The following is an 18765-nucleotide window of genomic DNA, read 5'->3' as shown; positions in this document are numbered from 1 at the left end:
TTGTGTGACCGCCTGAGGGGTGATTGGAGAGCATGAAGAGAGCAGTCTCGGTGGCAAGAGCAGCGAGACAGCGTGTGAATGTATGTAGCAAGCCGTTCAGTTCCGTGGAGGTGTTTCAAGATGACCGGAACACAGATGAAGATGAACGCATTCACGCAGAGAGCACGCGGATAAGAAGGCTGTTCACTCGGAGTGTTTGCACCATGTGTTTTTAAGTATTGTATACTTTCGGGGAATGCGTGTGAATGACGAGCACGTGTTCATCACTGAGAAGCAATAAAGAAGAGTGAAGCAAATTAGGATAGCGAAGGGCAGCAGAAAGAGCAAGTGAAAACGGACCAGAGAGGCCATGGGTCTGAGAGCACTGCGAAGGCGGATTTCTGTGGAGAATTGGGGTTGTGGTCCCCCTCCTTCACCTTTCCGACTCCGCGATCGTCCCCTCTGTCCTCCCGGACTCCCCTCTGGCTGGCTGGCTTCCCGCCTCCCCCACAGTGCCCTTGAGGACTGGCCGCCCTCACGGTTTCTGGAGGCGCTCTGTGTACTGCACCTGAAGAAGCTGAGGCCAGCAGCCCGACTTTGTGAGGGCCCGGGTAGACAGGAGTCAGGGTCATGGCCCGTGTGGATTATCAGAGTGGCACAGGAGGGTGGAGTGAGTTCCGTACTCCGTCCTTGTCCCAGATGGAATGCATGAGGCCACAAGTGGAGCTCACATCCAGATGGTGCTGAGCCACGATCAAGAACCGGCAGGGTCAGTGCACTTTCCCCAGCCAGAGGCCAGAATCTTCCCTGTTACATAGCTTCTTAATCTCGTAGGAAACCGGAGGTTGTGCTCTTCTGTCTTAAAGGTATACACGTGCACGCAACCCCAACGTTGCTCTACATTTTCTTGCTCTCATGGCGCTTGTAGGGTTTCGTACTGGGCATTTTCTTTGCTTCTAAACCACACTTTGGTTATTTGTTTCCTTGCTGACTCACACATTGCTCTTTAAACTCGCTCCTTTAGTTGAGGTGGTTAATTTCTTAGTATTCAGCCTCCCATATAGAATGAGATCCTTGCTCCGACCTGAGTAGACATTTCGTGGACCAGTCGGTGTCTAGTTGGGAAGCGGCACTGCTGTCGTGCTGTCTGTAGATCTCATGACTGTCACCTGCCCTCCCACACCCCATGTGTATCTGTCCTTCCTCTGCTGCCAGGCACCTCCATGGTTCTGGTTGGTTTCCTAGCCCCAGCACCAGTACCAGCACACAGATTCTGAGCACATCTGTCTCCATGCGTTTTCCTTATCATTTCTTATGCAAGAAGAAGATAAGCAAGTGTGTGGCCAAAGATTTATCTTTTCCCTCCTTCTCTCTCTTCTTTTACTTCGGTTAGTTTTTCAGATATTCTCTGAGAAGTCAAAGAGAAAGAATGAATTAATTGTATTTCAAAAAGGAGCAAGCTAGCAAAAGTTATTTTCAAAGGCACATAATCTTTACTTATCTTTTCCCATAAAGGCCCAAGGGACTTATTAAATGTTTTACTTGCAGAACTAAAAACTGAAATTATTTTTGTGTTAAATATATTGTGAAATCTCACAGTCCTCCAAGCTGTTCAGTTTAATCTGTTAGGACTACTATATGTTTTGTGAGCTCTGAACTTTGAAGAGGAATTTTGCTACGTGGTATGTCAAGGTGGCTTTCTAATTCATTTTTCTCTTTTTTTAAAAATTAGCAAGATGAAAGCTCATTAAAAGGAGAAAAATACTTTTCTAGCTGAATTTTGCTTTCTGCTGTCAGAAAATGAGAGCCATATAATCCCTTAACTTCCGCTTCCCACCTTAACATCTGCATATCCAAACTGAATTTAATAGTCACTTGCAGGAATTCTCTAATTTTTAGGTCCCTAATGACATCTTCTTTCTGCCACTTGAACAGATATTGTTCCTTTTCGTTGTCTGACTTGTATAGCTTTTAATTGCTTCAGCTATTGGAAATCTTTTTGGAAATGGTGGGATAGAAACAGACACATTTGTATGAAATAAGATAGATCTGGTTACTACCTTAGGGACTTTCAACTGTTTCTTCTGCGTTTCTTTGGCATGCTATGTGTGTATAAAACTCTCAGATGTGATTTTTCAAAAAAAGAATGTTACAGAACCTAGTGGGAAGGTTGTCTTAATTCCATACAGCCTATCTTAATGAAATATTTAGAAACACTTAGTGCTTTTAAACAAATATCTTATTCTGTATCCCAAGGGAAAGTAATTAACCTGGATATAGAGGGTTCAGTTGTTTTTCATTTTTATTCTAGACCGGTAGAAATTTTGGGGATGGGGATGTAGGCTGTTTTATGTCTGCTAATCTCTTTATAGACTTAAGTTTTCAGTGTATTACTCAGGGAACCTACTAGATAACCAGTTTTTTATAAGGCCTTTTGAAACGATCTGTTGCCTGATCTTCAGTGACTAAAATAGAACTTTAAAATTCTTAATAGCCTGCAAATTGATGAAATCCTTCAAAGAAATATCTTAGTGAGAGACTCTGCTGTTTTTTCTTTTCTTTTTAGGTATTGAGTACATCAACACTGTTGTAATATAATTGAAGATTAGCATTCCACTCCCTGTTGTCAATACAAGGAGCTTTCAACTGTTCTAAATTGCGCACTTTATTCATTTGGATAAGATTTATAAAGTTAATACAAATTACTTATGTTGGAATTAAAACTAATTCCATATAGTGAAATAGTCTTACATTGGAGCCTTGAAATCTCACGAAGGCTCGTGTGTTCTGTATGTTTTGGCTACAGCCCTACCACTTATGTTATGGATGAAGATGAACCTCGTTTCCTTGAAGAAGTTGATTACAGTGCGGAAAGTAATGATGAGTTAGACATTGAATTGGCTGAAAACGCAGATTACGAGCCTTCTGCTCAAGAAGAAGTGCTTTCTGACTCTGAATTATCACGAACCTTCCTCCCTTGAGCCCTCTGCCATCTCCTATTAACTGCAAAGAAGAAATAAAATATCTTGGTTTTATTAATACAGAAAATTTGAGAAATGAGAAAATTTGAGAAAATGAGCTTATAAAGAACTGACTCAAAAAGACAAATAACTTGGGCCTGTTTGGTTTCAAGACAATAAATATATTACTAATTCATGATAAAACTGGTACTTGTTTTATTTTAGATGTTCAGTGTATTTTATATAGCATTGAATTATCAAATAATGGATTTCCAGAATATCATTGCATGGATTTTTAATCACCTTTGGTTATATTGTGTATCAAATGGGTAATTTTGAAGTTATCAGAATATAAAATCTAAATTCTAGAGTTGCTAAAAACTAATATGTATGTATGTGGATTTCTGTAGATGTGTCTGTGTATAGGTGGGTACATACTGAAAATAAGGCTGTTCTTCAGAATCATGTTATCTGTTGGATTGTGACTAGAGTAATACAGAATTCGCTCTGACACCATTACATTCTGCGTTTACCAAATTAAATAAAGCTATATCAGATACTACATTTATGTTGTCATCCTTTTTAACCAGCGCCGATTAGTTGGTGCATAGAACTCTGTGCGAATATTATAAAAACAATATTTGAACACTCTGATAAAAAGTTTCTTTTAAAAACGTCTTAATGTACTAGTATTTAGATTTTGATGGTATAGGTATACTGGTGCCTATCATAAAGGATTGATCTGAACAACTTCTTTGTGTAAAATTGTGTCATTGTTCTTGGTGTGTTAAGGAGCTTTAAAGGCTCCGTGAGGAACGGTCTGCTGTGGAACGTGCATTTGCATAGTGAGCCGATTTCACACCTGCGGACCGGGCCCTGTGGTCAGGCTCGCTGACGTGCAGCTACTTCGGGCCCGCTGATACTAGCTTTGGAGTTGCGGATAACTGCAGGGAACGGAAACATGTTTTAGAGTGGTGACTTCCTGAGTTGTTGGTTTTATTCTGCTGCAAGAATTACTTTGTCTTTAAATAAAATAGAACAAATCCAGTGACTATGGATAATTGCTTTAAACACGAAGTTTCTGTTGTAGCAAACTCTGAAAGATGCTTCATCAGCAGACTCACCAGGTTTTGGGTGCTTAGGTCTTGGAACATACCTTCCTCACTCATTCTTAGATTCGAGTATTTTTTTAGACGTATTAAAACGGAAAATGGATTATAAAAGTATATTACAGATTTATACATTTTTCAATTGATATTTTTTCTCTGAGTGATACTTCATTCACAATGTAGATTCCCTCTAGTGTCTTAGGAACCAAGTTTAAAAGCATAACGTGGGGCAATCGAAAAAGAAGGCCTGTCTTTTCCTCTAAAGAGCCTGTTATCTCAAAAAAAAAAAAGATTATGACATTGAACCAGTTCTAAGGCAGAGGCCTAATTTAGGAGAGAGGAGGATAATTTAGCAGTTATTTATTTAAGCACTTGGTTATAAATAATTATTTTTGCATATAAAGCAAGTACATATTATAACTATACTTTTTTCAGAGACAGGATTGTGGACAATGTCCATGTATGAATTTGTCTTGGATTTTGCAAATTAGAAATTAAAAGCAGTCATGTAAAAAGCAATTCATGTGCAGAATTACTCCACATTTTAAATTATTTTGGCATTATAAAAACCCCTTACTGCTGGGCGTGGTGGCACACATCTATAATCCTAGCACTTGGGAGGCTGAGGCAGGAGAATCGCTGTGTGTTCGAAACCAGCCTGGGCTACATTGTGAGTTCCAGGTCAGTCTCAACTACATTAATGAGACCCTGTCTCAAAAAATGAAACAAAACAAAACAAAACATCACCCACAACAACAAACCCTTAACCATGTACAGTTATTTTTTATTGATGTGTATCTTTTACTATCTGTTACAAAAATTCACAGATTGAAGAGAAAGTCTTTATGGTTAGGATTTTCATAAACCATAAATAGCTTTGAAAAATTAAAAAGTAACTTAAAATCCTCACTTTCCTAAGTAGAGGTATAATTAAGTTTGATTGACTATCAGACTCTCATTTTCATATCCATGACCATTTTTTTTTCAAATTTTCAAAGACATTTGAGATGCTTCTAGTAGTACAGTCCTAAAAAATCTGCCTGCCCTGTATAGCAGTGGGATGAGGACCTGTAAATTTGAGTCCAAGGGTGGAGTTTAGATTGTTTCCCTCGCATTTGGAGCTCGGACTCTCTTCGGGGTGGTTTTGATCTAATCCAGTGGTTTTCAGGCTGTGTTGCTCATCCGGGTCACCTGGAGGGCTTCTCAGATTACAGGTCGCCAATGGTGCAGATCCGGTCTGCTGGTCAGCAGTCCCCGTAAACCCCCAGACAGCAGTGCTGCGGCCCACACTGGGTCACTGATGGAATCTCACCCACTCTAGCAGCATTGCAGTCCCCTGAGCATTTCAGAACCCGGGAACTAGAAATTAGCACCAGGCGAATTAAGATCAAGCTGCTTTGTATACAGGAATAAGTATATCCAGGTCTCTTAATAAGGCCACAGGGTCACCCAGCAGAGCCAGAACTTCAGCCCAGGTTTCCCGACAGCTTGCCTTGGATTTTTAATCAACACAGATGGGGTTGCTGGCCTTTGCCTGTCCTCAGCGAGTGAGGACTGTGAAACTTGAAAGGTTTTTTCTGAATTTCTGATATGTATTTATGCAAGGTAGAAGGCAAAAACCTATGGTTCGCCTTGGCTTTTTATTGTCAGTCTTGCTCGAATGCAAGAAGTATACTTAATCCTGGCTACTTTTGCTAGTTTTGTATGGTATTTAGAAACATTGGTCCACATCCTAATTACAAATAAGTAACCTGGAGCTCTGCTTTAAGTGGTGTACAGACAGCAATGGATATGCTATTCCTCGATTTCAGATATTTAAATTAAGATGGCTATATTGATGTAGGCATTGAAATGGGTAATATAAATATACTAATGAAATTGTTTTTGTGCATGATTCAGAAATAAATTATAGCAGTTAATAAATGTATCCTTGTAAATCCTCTTGTTCTCATAACATCTAATCATTACAAAATGGACAGATAGCTTTTTATCTATTTTTGTGAAGGTTTAGTAGACATATGTAAACCCTAATTCTTTTGGGTTTAGGAAAACCCTAGTTCTTTTGATAGGAGAAAAAGCTATGAAAGCAATATTTTAATTGGGACACTGCTCTGCTTGATACAGTAGACTGCTACTACTAAATAAATAGTCTGATTAAAATATATTCAAATTCCTCCAACATAAAACCTGGAAGAAAGTTTTATTTTTATGTGGAAATTAATACTTCAAAAGCTCACCCCTTGAAATGTCACGTGCAGTTGTTGCCTGTAGCAGCGATGTTCCCTAGAGCGACAGTTTACTCACCTGTGTGGCCCAGATGGAAGTCAACCTAGTGGGCCCTTCGTGCTTCCCTTCCACTCCCAAGTGTTCACACTGCAGACCTTTCAGAGCTTGCCTGGTTATTGGTGGCACTTGGGTACATTTTCTTTTTCTAACTTGGGGTTTTTGACTGTAGTGCCAAGGTCCGAGTGAACAACCGTCCGCTTGTAGGCATTTCTGGCATTGCCCACGCTGATCAGCGGTGCTCTGCAGTGTGGCGGTCACGTGTGTGCACTGTGTACACACAGTAACCTGTGACATGGAAATGCCTTGCTGGTGCCCCTCTATTTCTAAACCCAGATAACTAAAGGCTAAAAGATTTAGCTCCAAATACTCAGAAAAGTTTACTTAGAACCCAAATGTGGAACGATCCCTCAGAGCCGTCATGGATATGCCACATGATTATAAGGTGAGCAGTGGCAAAAGTCTGGTCAGAGAAATTATGATTGATGATTTCCCGTATGGTGTTAGTGTACCTTTTAACCACACAAAATCTTTGACATGGCAAATGTGAAGAAATAGTAATGGCAAAAATGCTTGCTATTGGAAATACAAAATACTATGGTGTAATAAAGTCCACACCTTCAAAAACAGGATGGCTTCTCTAGATTTGTCAAACGTGTAATTTTTCAAAAGTATAACGAGGGAATTTTAAACTTTTTGGTGCTAAGTATCTGCTAAAGTCAAATTATGTGCTTTATTTACAGTGTCACAACTTTATACATTCTTATTTTTACCTTGTATCTGTGTAATTATTTCTTCTATTTCCCTCATAATCATTCTTATAAATTGTTGACATTGCTTTTCTTTCAGAATGTGGGCCATTTGAAACAGTGAATTGTATAATTTTATATAAAGATACAAAATTGAAAATATGCCTTTTAAAGGATTATTATTTATAATGTGGAGAGAGCAATCAATGTCCAGGGCCTACCTATCTTAGATAGACTTTATTTCTACACAAAATCACTACATGAAATCACTGCGGCTCTCACATAAATTAAAATCCCAATCTCTTCATAAAGTGAACCCAGTCTCCCCTTTGCTTAATTGGTGTTCCAGAACCATGTGTCCTGGGGTCACTGACTTCCCTGAGCCTTCAGGGCTGGAGCATACAACCTGAGCTATGCCACCTGGCCACCTGGCGTGTCCTGTGGGCTGACCTTGGGCTCAAGTGGGCGTGTGGGCTGAGCCAGTCCAAACAGAGGGAGCATCAGGACTTAGGATGGCAGTGTTAGCACAGGCCCTTTCCTTAGTAAGATAAGAGCTGCTGGTGGCCACTATGCAACCCTAAGAGAAAAGCATGCTTGAGATGAACCAGTGTGGGCAGTCCAGAGCCAAGACATCCTGTTACTATTTCAGCCCTGTGTACCTGTGCGCAAAACTGCAGGTTGTGTCGGTTTTGTGGACTTCACTGTTAAAGTTATCTAATGAGAATTTCCTGTTACTAGTTAAGGTGTGTCAGGTATGCTTGAAAAGCCAGCAGTCTTCAGGGCCCCTCCCAGAAGATGTAGCTGCACCCAAAGCACAGGTCCCACGAGCAATTAAAAGGAAGAGATGAGTTACTTTACCAACTGAACACACTGGCCAGGCAAAAATAGCAGATGTCCACTAAAACCCATCGGACAATTCCTTACTTTTTGTCTACTAGAAAAATTTGGTGGGCCTGAAAGGAAGCGTGATGTTGTCACTGTTGCTTTAAACTCTGAATGTTTCCTGCAGTGATACAAGCCATTGGAGACAGTATCCAAATAGCAAACTCTTTAGCAGCTGCAACATTCTAGCAGTAATGAAGGACGTAAGTGTTAAGTATCTGTGAGGAAACTGAGTCCCTCTCTACATCATGGTAAGACAGAGAGAGCAAGCAGAGTTGGAGATTGCTGACTCACGTGGAGTGACATCCTTGGACCAAGAATGTGAAGACTGACCTGGGATGGTTGCTGCGTGTCTGTAACCTGAGCAAACGGGTGAAATCTTACCCATTGCAGAACTATTTCCACCCACCCGCTGTTGAAACTACAAATCCCTGCTATTGTCCTGCACACAGGATCCATAGATAAAAGAGCATTTGAGTGCAGATCAGCACTACAAAACTCTCCTGAACAGCTATGACCAACACTTCCTTTCCACTGTGCAGAAACAGGCGTAGAAAGGCCAGGCACTGGTGTGGACTGTGCACGATGCCCTGCACTTTCTCCTACACTTAGGTGGACGGAGGTCCGCGCCTGCCCTTGAGGTGAGCCAGCTGAGTCCGGCTTGTGGCAACAGTTGACCATACCCCAAATACCTGCACACGTTAGTCTCTCACCAGCTGCCATGGAGCTCCCAAATAGGGACAGAGCCAAGCTAAGGAAAGGTCTCTGTGTTTAACACGCTCAGGGCTGAGGGCTTTGTAAAGCGGAGTCAGTGGAAACGTTAGCTCACAGAGTGATTCTCATATCTTTCAAATCACTGTTTTGCAGATGGTCAGGAGGAAGGCAGTACGTACAATTTTTGTTTTCAGCCATTTTATCTTTCTGTAAGAGGCCCTTGAGTTTTTTATTTTATGTTTAACCAAACAGGTCATGGTTTAGTGCAAGCTTTTTCCCCCATCTGTCTCTTGGTTTCTTTTAAGGTTTGGAAAAACTGCCTTTATTTTGGTGATGGTGAGTAAAAAATGTTTTATCTAGTATATATGACCTAAAATACATTTTGTCTAGTAGACTTGTCTAAAGTGAAGTTTTGTTTCATTTCCTTTTAAAAAGTGATTTTTTTGTTTGTTTGTTTTTGATACTAGGGATTGAATTCAGGATCTTCTGCTTGTGAGGCAGGTGGAACCACTGAGCTAAATCATCAGCCTCCAAAAAGTTATGTTTTCTTTTTTGCTCGTTGAGTTTATTGGTACATTTTAGGTATACAGTACAGTTACACTCATTATTGGCATCTTGTAACTATTACATGACAGGTCTTGGTTCTCATTTTTTCCCCTTGTCCCTGCCCTCCCTTCACCCCCTTCTCCCCTCCCCATTTACAAACACTTTAATTCTATTTTTTCATTTTCTCTTTTCCCTTATTCCCCTTCCCTTACCCTTCCCACTTTCCCTATACCTTTAGCCCTTTTCTTCCCATTTCACATTGTTAATTATCCCATTAGGATCTTATGTACTATTATAATTTTTCACACCAGAGAAACTGTTTGGTATTTACACATGTGTGACTTATTTATTTCACTTAGTATATCCTCAATATGTATCCATTTTCCTATGAATGACTCTAATTTCTCATTCTTTACGGCTGAGTAGTATTCCATTTTATAGAAAAACCACATCTTCTTTATCCAGTTTCCAACTGATGGGCAAATGGGCTGTTTCCAAGTTTTAGCTGTTACAAACTGTGTCTGCTTTTCTAAAGTGAGATTAGTTTGCTTTGAAGCAGGGAAGTTAATGTTCATTTTATCAATTCACCAGATATTACTGTCACAGCTTGTAGGTTATTAAAACCCAAATGAATAGCAGTGAACTAGTGACTACAGGAAAATACTCAGAAAATTTAGTTTGTTCTATTCCCATTGTGTTTTCAAGGAGAAGGACAGAAAGCAGTCTTTATATATTGCCGAAAACTGCCTGGAAATTACCTTTTTATCTTGAATCAAAAATGTTCCTGAGACTTCATGGAAATTGAACACACTTAGTAAACCACTAGAAGGGCAAACTACTTCCAGAGCTGGCTAATTCAGGTTTTGTCTTTATCAGACTTATATCCTCACTTAGTTGTTTCATTGATGAAACTGGGTCCTGAGACCCCTGGAAATGTGCATTTCCCTTCTTCAGGGAAGTCAGGAAAGGGGCAGGCCAGTGTTGGACTCTCTCAAGTTGTTAGGTAAGTAGAAACTAATTTAAATAACCTGAGGGCAGCCTTGAAAAGAAAAAGAAATCATCCAAGCATGCAATATGTGCATTTATCTTGATCATCCATCTTGACTGGCTTGGAATACACACTCCTGGGTGGGTCTGTGTGAGTTCTGGGGCCATGCCCTTGGGATTTATATCTGGTTCCTGGCCCTCCTCCTCTGTCCTGTTCCTTCCGCTTCCTGGCTACCATGGAGTGAGCAGCTTGCTCCACTCTCTCTGCCGTGGTGTTCATGCCTTGGAGCCAGCCCACCATGGGCCAGAATGTCTGAAATAAAAACAAGAGCAAAATAACTTCTTCCTCCTTTAAGTTGTTTATGTTGGGTTTGGTCCTAGCAACAAAAAGCTAACTAATATGATGTTAGGTTTGTGCCTAACGAACATTTTGATAAACATACCTATAAGCCCAGCTACTCTGGAAGCCAAGGCAGGAGAATCATGAGTTCAGGGCCATTCTGGACAACTTAGGAAGATCCCGTCTTACTATTACAAGGGCAAGGGCTATAGCTCAGTGATAGAGCACTTGCCAGGATGCATGAGGCTCTGGATTCAGTCCTCAGCACCACAAACCAACAAACACAAACCCAGGAAGGGTGAATGGGTTGAAAATGCTCGGATGTTAGATTTATCGGACGGACCTGAGTTCATCTCCTGCTCACTGGTTGCTTAACCAGCTGGAAGGCCTTCGGAAATGAAAAATGGCAAGTGACGAAGATAGGATTTTTGTGTGGACTTAATTACATATTAATTGGCATGTTAGGACAAAGCTTGGCACAAAATAACACGTTCGATAAGTAGAGCAGCTCAGTGGGTGGTGGCCCATTTGGTTCGATTTCATTTATCCTATTTAATGTTTTAGAATTTTTCTGTCCTGGCACAGAAACTTTAGTACCAAAAGGGCTCTCAAAGGTCATGCAGTCCCACCATCCCTTTTAGATGAAGAAATTCAGTTGAAGAGAGGTCAAGTGACTCTGGGAGGTCACGCAGCTTTCTGATTCTTATTTCAAACCCCCCACAGATCCCTTCTGATGTTCATACTCTGACATCCACTCAGGCAGGGCAGAGCCAACTCTGATTTCAGGTTTGTTTCATATTCTGTTGACAATTCTATCACCCGTCGTGCCACTTAAGGCTTTGACTTTATAGCTTTGGGAAGTGCCTTGAGATATAATTGCAAACTCTCTACCCATCCAAATGTGTGCTCCCTTTCCCTAATAATGAGGCTTTTTAGTGGTGCATAGGAGAACAGCAAGATAAGAGCCCATGTGAAATGAGAAATAGAACAAATGGAACTTGGCAATGGACTTTTCGGTGACACTAGGTGTCTGATTGCTGCTCTGTGGTTATGTTGGTACAGCATGTATTTTAAAAGGCTCAAAATGTCAAGTCCTTGCACAAATGCTGGTTAAGATTTTGGTTCTTTTGTAAAATCATAGCAAAGGACCTCAGGGCTGATTTTAACTCCCCAAACCTGTATATAATGTTCCTGTCCTTTGTTAACAAGTTGTACTTGCTTTGCATGTGGGTCTACCAAAAGAAGGAAAAGTTTTCCATCCTGTTACTGGAATGACTTGATTTTTCAGTTCTGTTCTAGAGTAGAAATACCAGCTACCCTTATATTTGAGACATACAAAAAAATACCTATTGGCTTGCTTGCTTTTCCTAATTTATAGCATTCATCCATTCATTTGTTTTTCTTTTTTTTCACATTGAGTTTATTGGTACATTTTAGGTACACAGTACAGTTACATTCGTCATTGGGATCTTGTGCCTTTACAGGACAGGTCTTGGTTCTCATTCTTCCCCCCTATTCCCCTGCCCTCCCTTCACGCCCTCCTCTCTTTCCCATTTACAAACACTTTATTTCCATTTTTTCATTTTCTCATATTCTTTTCTTTCCCCTTATTTCCTTTCCCCTACCCTTCCCACTTCCCCTACACCTTTAGCCCTTTTCATCCTATTTCACACTGTCAATTATACCATTAGCGTCTTGTGTACAGTTATAGTTTTTCACACCAGAGAAACTATTCAGTATTTACACGTGTGACTTATTTATTTCTCAAAATTATCGAGTCCTCATATGTAAGGCCCTGGACTAGGTGAAAGGGAAGCAAACGGGAGTAAGGCGCAGTCCTTATCCCCTAAGACCTGGAGTCCGTGGAGAGACAGGCATCACGGCTTAAACAAGCACGATGTCGCACGATAGGCAGTGTGCAGACGGAAAGGGGGTGGAGTGCCGGAGCGCACAGACCAATGTGGACGCGGGCCTGAGGAAATGGGAACGCGGGCTTCTAACCAGTGCAGAAGGGGATTGGCGGGGGAGGAGTGAGAGGCAGGGGAGAGGAGGAGGAGGGCAAGAGATTCCAGGCAGAGGGAGCAAGATGAGCCACGGGTGGAGGAGAGGTGAGTGGTGTCTGTTGTTGAGGGGATTTGGAAGCTATGCCATGGGGTTTGCAGGTGCAAGTCAGGAAGGGGCTGTGGATGGCTCCTAAGCAAGTGAGTGATAGGGTTCAATTTACGTGTTAGAAAAAGAATGGATCGAAGGGTGGACTAGGCAGCTGGGACAAAGTGCTTGACAGCAGCAATTTAAAGGAGAGGTTTGTTCTGGCTCACGGTTTCACAGGTTTTATCTGGCTCCAAGGCAGAGAGATCATGGTGGAAGGGAACACAAGGAAACTACTCAACTCATAGCAGCTAGGAAGCGGAGGCGGGGAGAGAGGCCTGCAGAGAGAGTGCCTGCACTTCCAGATCACCCCCAGTGACCACCTCCTCCAATAAAGCGCTATCTCCTAACAGTGCATTAGCTATGAACTCATCAATGGACGAGTCCATGGAAGAGATTATAGTTTGTTGGCCATTCTCCTTTCTGGGCTCAGAGGGAAAAGGGCCCCCTCACTTAGCAACGTGCTGCCTCGTTGGAAGGCTTCGTGCGCTGGAATTTAACAAGCATGTACAAGTGATGGACCTCCAGAGTTCAAGGAGTGTCCTAGGCCAAACCACAATTGTCGCAGATTAACAGCTCTCTGAGGCTATCAGGTCTTATAAAACTCGACAAATACCTTTTCTTCTCACCAAAACTGCAAATTCCCAGTTGATGAACATACTGAGTAGTTACCTGCTATGGAGAGTCAGCCTGGGGAAGGGAAGGGAATAGGAAATTCAGCTTATCTGATCAGTTTGCCTTACTCATTATCTTCAGCAAATGGTGCATTTCCTTGGACTCTGGCTTCTTGGCCTATAAAGTAAAAATTTTGAACAGAAAGATCCTAAAACCCCTCAGTTCTGTCATTCAATGATTTGGCCTGATTTTCTCTGTTAGAACATATTTAGAGAGGTTTCCGTGGTTTCTGTTGTCTGTACAAATTGAATGTATCTTTGACAAAGTAAAATAAGAACTTTGACCCACAGATTTGTTAGCTTGGGAACAAATGTCTGCTGTGTAGATCCATGGAATTGTAGTGTGGTTTGCTGCCTAGCATTGCTTGATTGGTCACCTACCGATTCCCAGTCTGGTGGAAGACTGTCCCGCCAACCTCACTGTGTTGAAATGAGGATCAATTGCAGCAATGTATGTGAAGTGTTCTACATTAGACTTTGGCTTATTACTCTGATCATCATAATTACTGTCAGCCTCACATTCAGCTTTGCTCACTACCCCTGGAACTAGCCCGGAAGTGAGATCGGGGAAGGAAATGTTGGAGATGACGGATGGAGAGATTGACTAGGTAGGACTGATGATACAGTGTCTGAGCAGGGCAGAGAGCTGTCGCATTAGAGGCTCCCATGCCATGTCTTACCAGTCTACCATATTTTAGCCACGTCTTTTCAGAGTCCATGTCTTACTGCTTTTTGAAATCCAGAAGGCAGGCTGATTTTCACACCGTTTGAAGGAGTGTTGGGAGGCATGTCTACATGTCTCTTCTGCTTCTCTGTGTCTTTTAAGAGGCACCAATGGCTTTTATTGGGGTCTGTCTTTTCAGGGATATTTGTATAACAAAGCATCCTGGGAATAGAAGGCTATTGTCCCCTTCTCAAGCAGAGGGTAAATATGTTTGCTGACCAATCATACACACACACACACACACACACACACACACACACACACACACACACACACACGTATACACAGTATTGGGCTGGCACAAAGGTTAGGAAGTCTTGTATACTGTTCACTGGAAAGGCTTGGGAGTTCCTAATCTTGGCAGTTAGTAATCCTTTGAAAACAAGAAGACTTCATGGCAGATTGTATAAAGAATACAGGAGAATTCCAACACTATATTTTACAGAACTAGAAAAAAGAATCCAAAAATTCATTTGGAACCATAAGTGACCTAGAATACCAAAAGCCATCCTAGGCAACAGACACACGGCAGCAGGTATAACAATCGAAACTATACTACAAAGCCACTGTGATAAAAACAGCATGGTACTGGCAAAGAAACAGACCTGAGGATCACTGGAATAGACTGGAAGACACAAAAACAACTCCAGATGTACTCAGCTACCTCATCTTTGACAAAGGAGCTGATCGTCCCCACTGGAGGAAAGATAGCCTCTTAATAAATGGTGTTGGAAAAACTGGATCTCAACCTGCCAAAGATTAAAACTAGACCCTTATCTTTCACCATGCACTAAATTAAAATCCAAGTGGATTAAAGGTCTATACTAAAACAGAAACACTAAACTTGCTGGAAGATAAGTTAGGCAGAACTCTTGAAGCCATTGGCATAGGAAAAGACTTTATGAACAAATCCTCAGTAGCACAGGAACTAGCAGAAAGAATCAACAACTGGGATCTCATCTTATTAAAAAGCTTCTGCACTGCAGAAGAAACCATCAACAGAACTAAGAGACAATCTACAATGTGGGAAAAAAATTTTTATCAGCTGCTCCTCAGACAAAGGACTACTATCTAGAATATATAAAGAACTCAAAACAATCAGCCCCCCCCAAATATAAAGACTCAATTCAAAAATGGGCATCTGAAATGAACAGACATTTATCAGACAAAGAAGTAAAAGCAGCAAGTAAATATATGCAAAAATGTTCCACATCACTGGTCATTCGAGAGATGCAGATAAAAACAACACTGAGATTCCACCTCACCCCACAAAGAATGGCTGCAATCAAGAAATCAAACAATAATAAATATTAGCAGGGTTGTGGGGAAAAAGGAACCCTTCTTCATTGTTGGTGGGAGTGCAGACTGGTGCAACCAATGTGGAAATCAATATGGAGATACCTCAAAGAGCTTGGACTGGAGGTTCCATTTGACCCAGCCATCCCTCTGCTGGGTATCTTTCCAAAAGAATTAAAAGAATCATATCACAGTGATATATGCACATCTATGTTTACAGTAGCACAGTTTGTAATAGCTAAAACTTGGAAACAGCCCATTTGCCCATCAGTTGGAAATTGGATAAAGAAGATGTGGATTTTCTATAAAACAGGATACTACTCAGCCATATAGAATGAGAAATTAGATTCATTCATAGAAAAATGGATACATATTGAGGATATACTCCTAAGTGAAATAAATAAGTCACATGTGTAAATACTGAATAGTTTCTCTGGTGTGAAAAACTATAATAGTACATAAGATGCTAAAGAGATAACTGACCATGTGAAATAGGAAGAAAAGGGCTAAAGGTGTAGGGAAAATGGGAAGGGTAGGGGAAAGGTAATAAGGGAAAAGAAAAAAATATGAGAAAATGAAAAAATGGAATTAAGGTATTTGTAAATGGGGAGGGCAGGAGGAGTGAAGGGAAGGCAGGGACAAGGGGAAAAAATGAGAACCAAGACCTGTCATGTAAAGGTAGAAGATCCCAACAATGAACGTAACTACTGTATACCTAAAATGTACCAATAAACTCAATAAAAGAAAAAAAATACGGAAGCTAAAGAGAAGTGAAGCTTTAAGCTCACCTTTTTACCTGGAAAGTGTAACTTTTAATTGAGGTGAGACATGTGAGGCCAGAGGTAGTAAAAAGGTTAAAAATGCTAAAAGAGGGATGGTGTAGGTGGGACTTGTGTGCTTGACCAGGGAAGGGAGACCTGGAAGGGCCGAGCGCTAGCTGTTTGTACCTTCCAGAGCAGATGCTAGTTTCTCTTTCAGACCTTTCAAAGCTCATCTCCTCAGCCTCCGGTCTTTGGGTACAGGCTCATCATCGGTCAGAGGTGCGATGGGAGGGGCGGGTGCTCTCTCCCGACAGGTGCTCTGCACCACCTGCCCAGAATGAGCTGTGCTTTGTGCTGTGGAGTTGGCAGTGAGACACAGTCCCCACTCTGGAGAGAGAGGAGTCTAATGAACAAATAAATCAGCACAGTGGAATCAGACCAGTCTGTTTTAGAGGACATCTGACTATGCCCGGAGGAGCTGGAAAAGGGGTCACAGAAGATAGGACCTTTGCACCAAACCTAGTTTTTGTGCGTATGTCTGTGTGTACACACAAGTGCAAAGTGGCTAAGAGTTACAAATGCAACATCTGTTTAAATTGCTGTAGGTGCCCTCTCTGTTTTCCAGTGGAGGAAACAGAGCCTCTGGCAGACAGAGGTGGTGCCTGAAGCAAGTCCCTGTTGTGTTTGGCAGGGCGGAGTCTCAGTCCGTGCTGTTGGGTTGCACATTCAGTGCTTCATGAGTGGCACAGATCTGTGTAACTCTCAGGTCGGGAGAATTTATGGGAAGTGAAAATCTGTACTGGAAAAAATCAGATCTCCATCTATGCAGACAAGAAAAATAAACCACGAAATTTTAGTACTAGGGAGGGAGATGAAAGCGTGGTAGGCAGGGCTGCAAACGTGTCCCCCAAGATTCCTGTCCGTGGTTATTATTCCCTCAGACACCGAGAAGGGACTTTGCAGATGGAATTAAGGTCACAATCAGATGGCCTTCAGATGCATTAAAGTGGTCCATCTGTGTGCCCCAAGTAATCCACAAATGCTTCCGTGAAGAAGAGTTGGTCAGGAACATGGGACAGAACGAGACCTGAGGATGGCGGAGGGAGGTCAGGAACCGTGGCATGTGAGGAGCTGTTAGAAACAGGAAGTGGCTGTGGCCAGGGGCCAGCAAGGAAATGGGGCCTTCAGTCCCGCATGAATGTGAGTCCTGCCGGCGACACGAAGGAATCTGGAGGCAGGTTCATTCCCAGAGCCCAACACTTCGATTCTGGCCTGAGCCACGGCGTGCCCAGTCTGAGTTTCAGGAGCTGAGATAACCAGCGGTGTTGTCTCACTCGTCTGAAGCTGTAGTCCTCGTCCAGCACTTCAGTAGAAAACTACAGGAGGAGTAAGTGGAAAAAGGAAGAGGAGCGAAAACGAGCAAGTGCCAGCTTCCGAGCCACCGTGGGGTGAACCCCACACATTGCCGATGACGCTGCAGAGTGACCACGTTGATGGACAGAGGTGACCCGCCCTCAGACTGCGGGAGGGAGACCTTCTCATGCTGGGCGTCAGCCTCTAGGCAGTATTTTCCATTACTTTTACAAGCATGCCGAAAGTTTATTTTAGTTCCCCTTTGGAGTTAGGAAAGTATGAGAATGGAGAGTATGCTGTCCTCATTAACTTGTTGAGAATGATTTGAATTTGAAGGCTTTCTAGGTGGTTAATAATGTGGGATAATAGTTGGCCTGATTTTGGGGGAAAAGAGATAAAATCATAACGGATGAGCTCCCTGAGCAGCCAAGTGCTGTCCTTTGTGGCATCCAGGTGGCCTGGGAAGTGGCCTGTCCCAGATGGATCCAAATAGCTCAGCCAGTTTTGGCTTCCAGACTTGCACAGAGCTATTTACCATATGTGGATTTCTTCAGCAAGAATGGCACGACCCTGTCGCCCTCTGAGCTGTACCCTCCTCTTCCCCTTTGCTTTAAAATCCATCACAGTATGCCATTTTTGTGGAGTGGTTTCAGCATCTTAACTATTTAATGTGGGGAAGGTGGGATTTTTCAAGCAGCTTTCACCAAACGTGGCCTCACCTATGCTGATGACCAGTGGACAAAACTGTCAACCCCACAGCCCTGGAGGAAATATGAGGCAAGGAGCTATGAATTTCACTGGGCTCAGGGGTCCTGTGGCAGGTGGCTGGGCTCCAGGAGCCTCTCCAGTGTCCATGTGAGTCCATGGGTGGGCCACCTGTCCCTCAGGACATGGATGTGTCCTGGGACTTGAGCTGAGAGCACTAGAAAGACTTGGAGGAGCTGTGCCATGTGGCAATTCCACAGGGGGCTGTTTGAGGGCCTCAGATACTTACCTCCTGAATCACCCAGAAAGCACTGACAGCCACCACAACAAACAGAGAAGTTCATAGTCAGGGCCACATTTTGTCCCTCATTCTTAGTCCAAGAAGCAGAGGCATCCAACAGGGCACATACCTGTTTTAACCCATTAAAGAAAAGAAGTGTGTGTTCATTTCCCTCTCCCTGCCCCCCATCCCAGTATGTAGCAAAAGGACTCAGAGCTGGACTGCAACCCCTTCCTGCACACTTCTGGAGTCTCTTAAGCTGGCCCTGCAGAAGG

General features: G+C 42.3%; 1 protein-coding gene across 3 annotated transcripts in view; it reads left to right on the top strand.

The window, feature by feature from the left end:
- The window catches only part of Agtpbp1 (ATP/GTP binding protein 1), a 153660-nt gene extending 150153 nt beyond the window's left edge, over positions 1-3507 (top strand). The window contains exon 25 of one of the 3 annotated variants that reach the window (XM_033758789.1): positions 2786-3507. In XM_033758789.1, the coding sequence (XP_033614680.1) occupies positions 2786-2960 (175 nt within the window). In that variant the 3' untranslated portion in view covers positions 2961-3507. The other 2 variants (XM_010605516.3, XM_033758791.1) reach the window with 2 other exon arrangements.
- The last annotated feature ends 15258 nt before the right edge of the window (positions 3508-18765 follow it).

Source organism: Fukomys damarensis, unplaced genomic scaffold (assembly GCF_012274545.1).
Source record: "Fukomys damarensis isolate Sample0158 unplaced genomic scaffold, DMR_v1.0_HiC HiC_scaffold_4, whole genome shotgun sequence".
NCBI lineage: Eukaryota > Metazoa > Chordata > Mammalia > Rodentia > Bathyergidae > Fukomys > Fukomys damarensis.
This window is presented reverse-complemented; position numbering and strand designations above follow the sequence as displayed.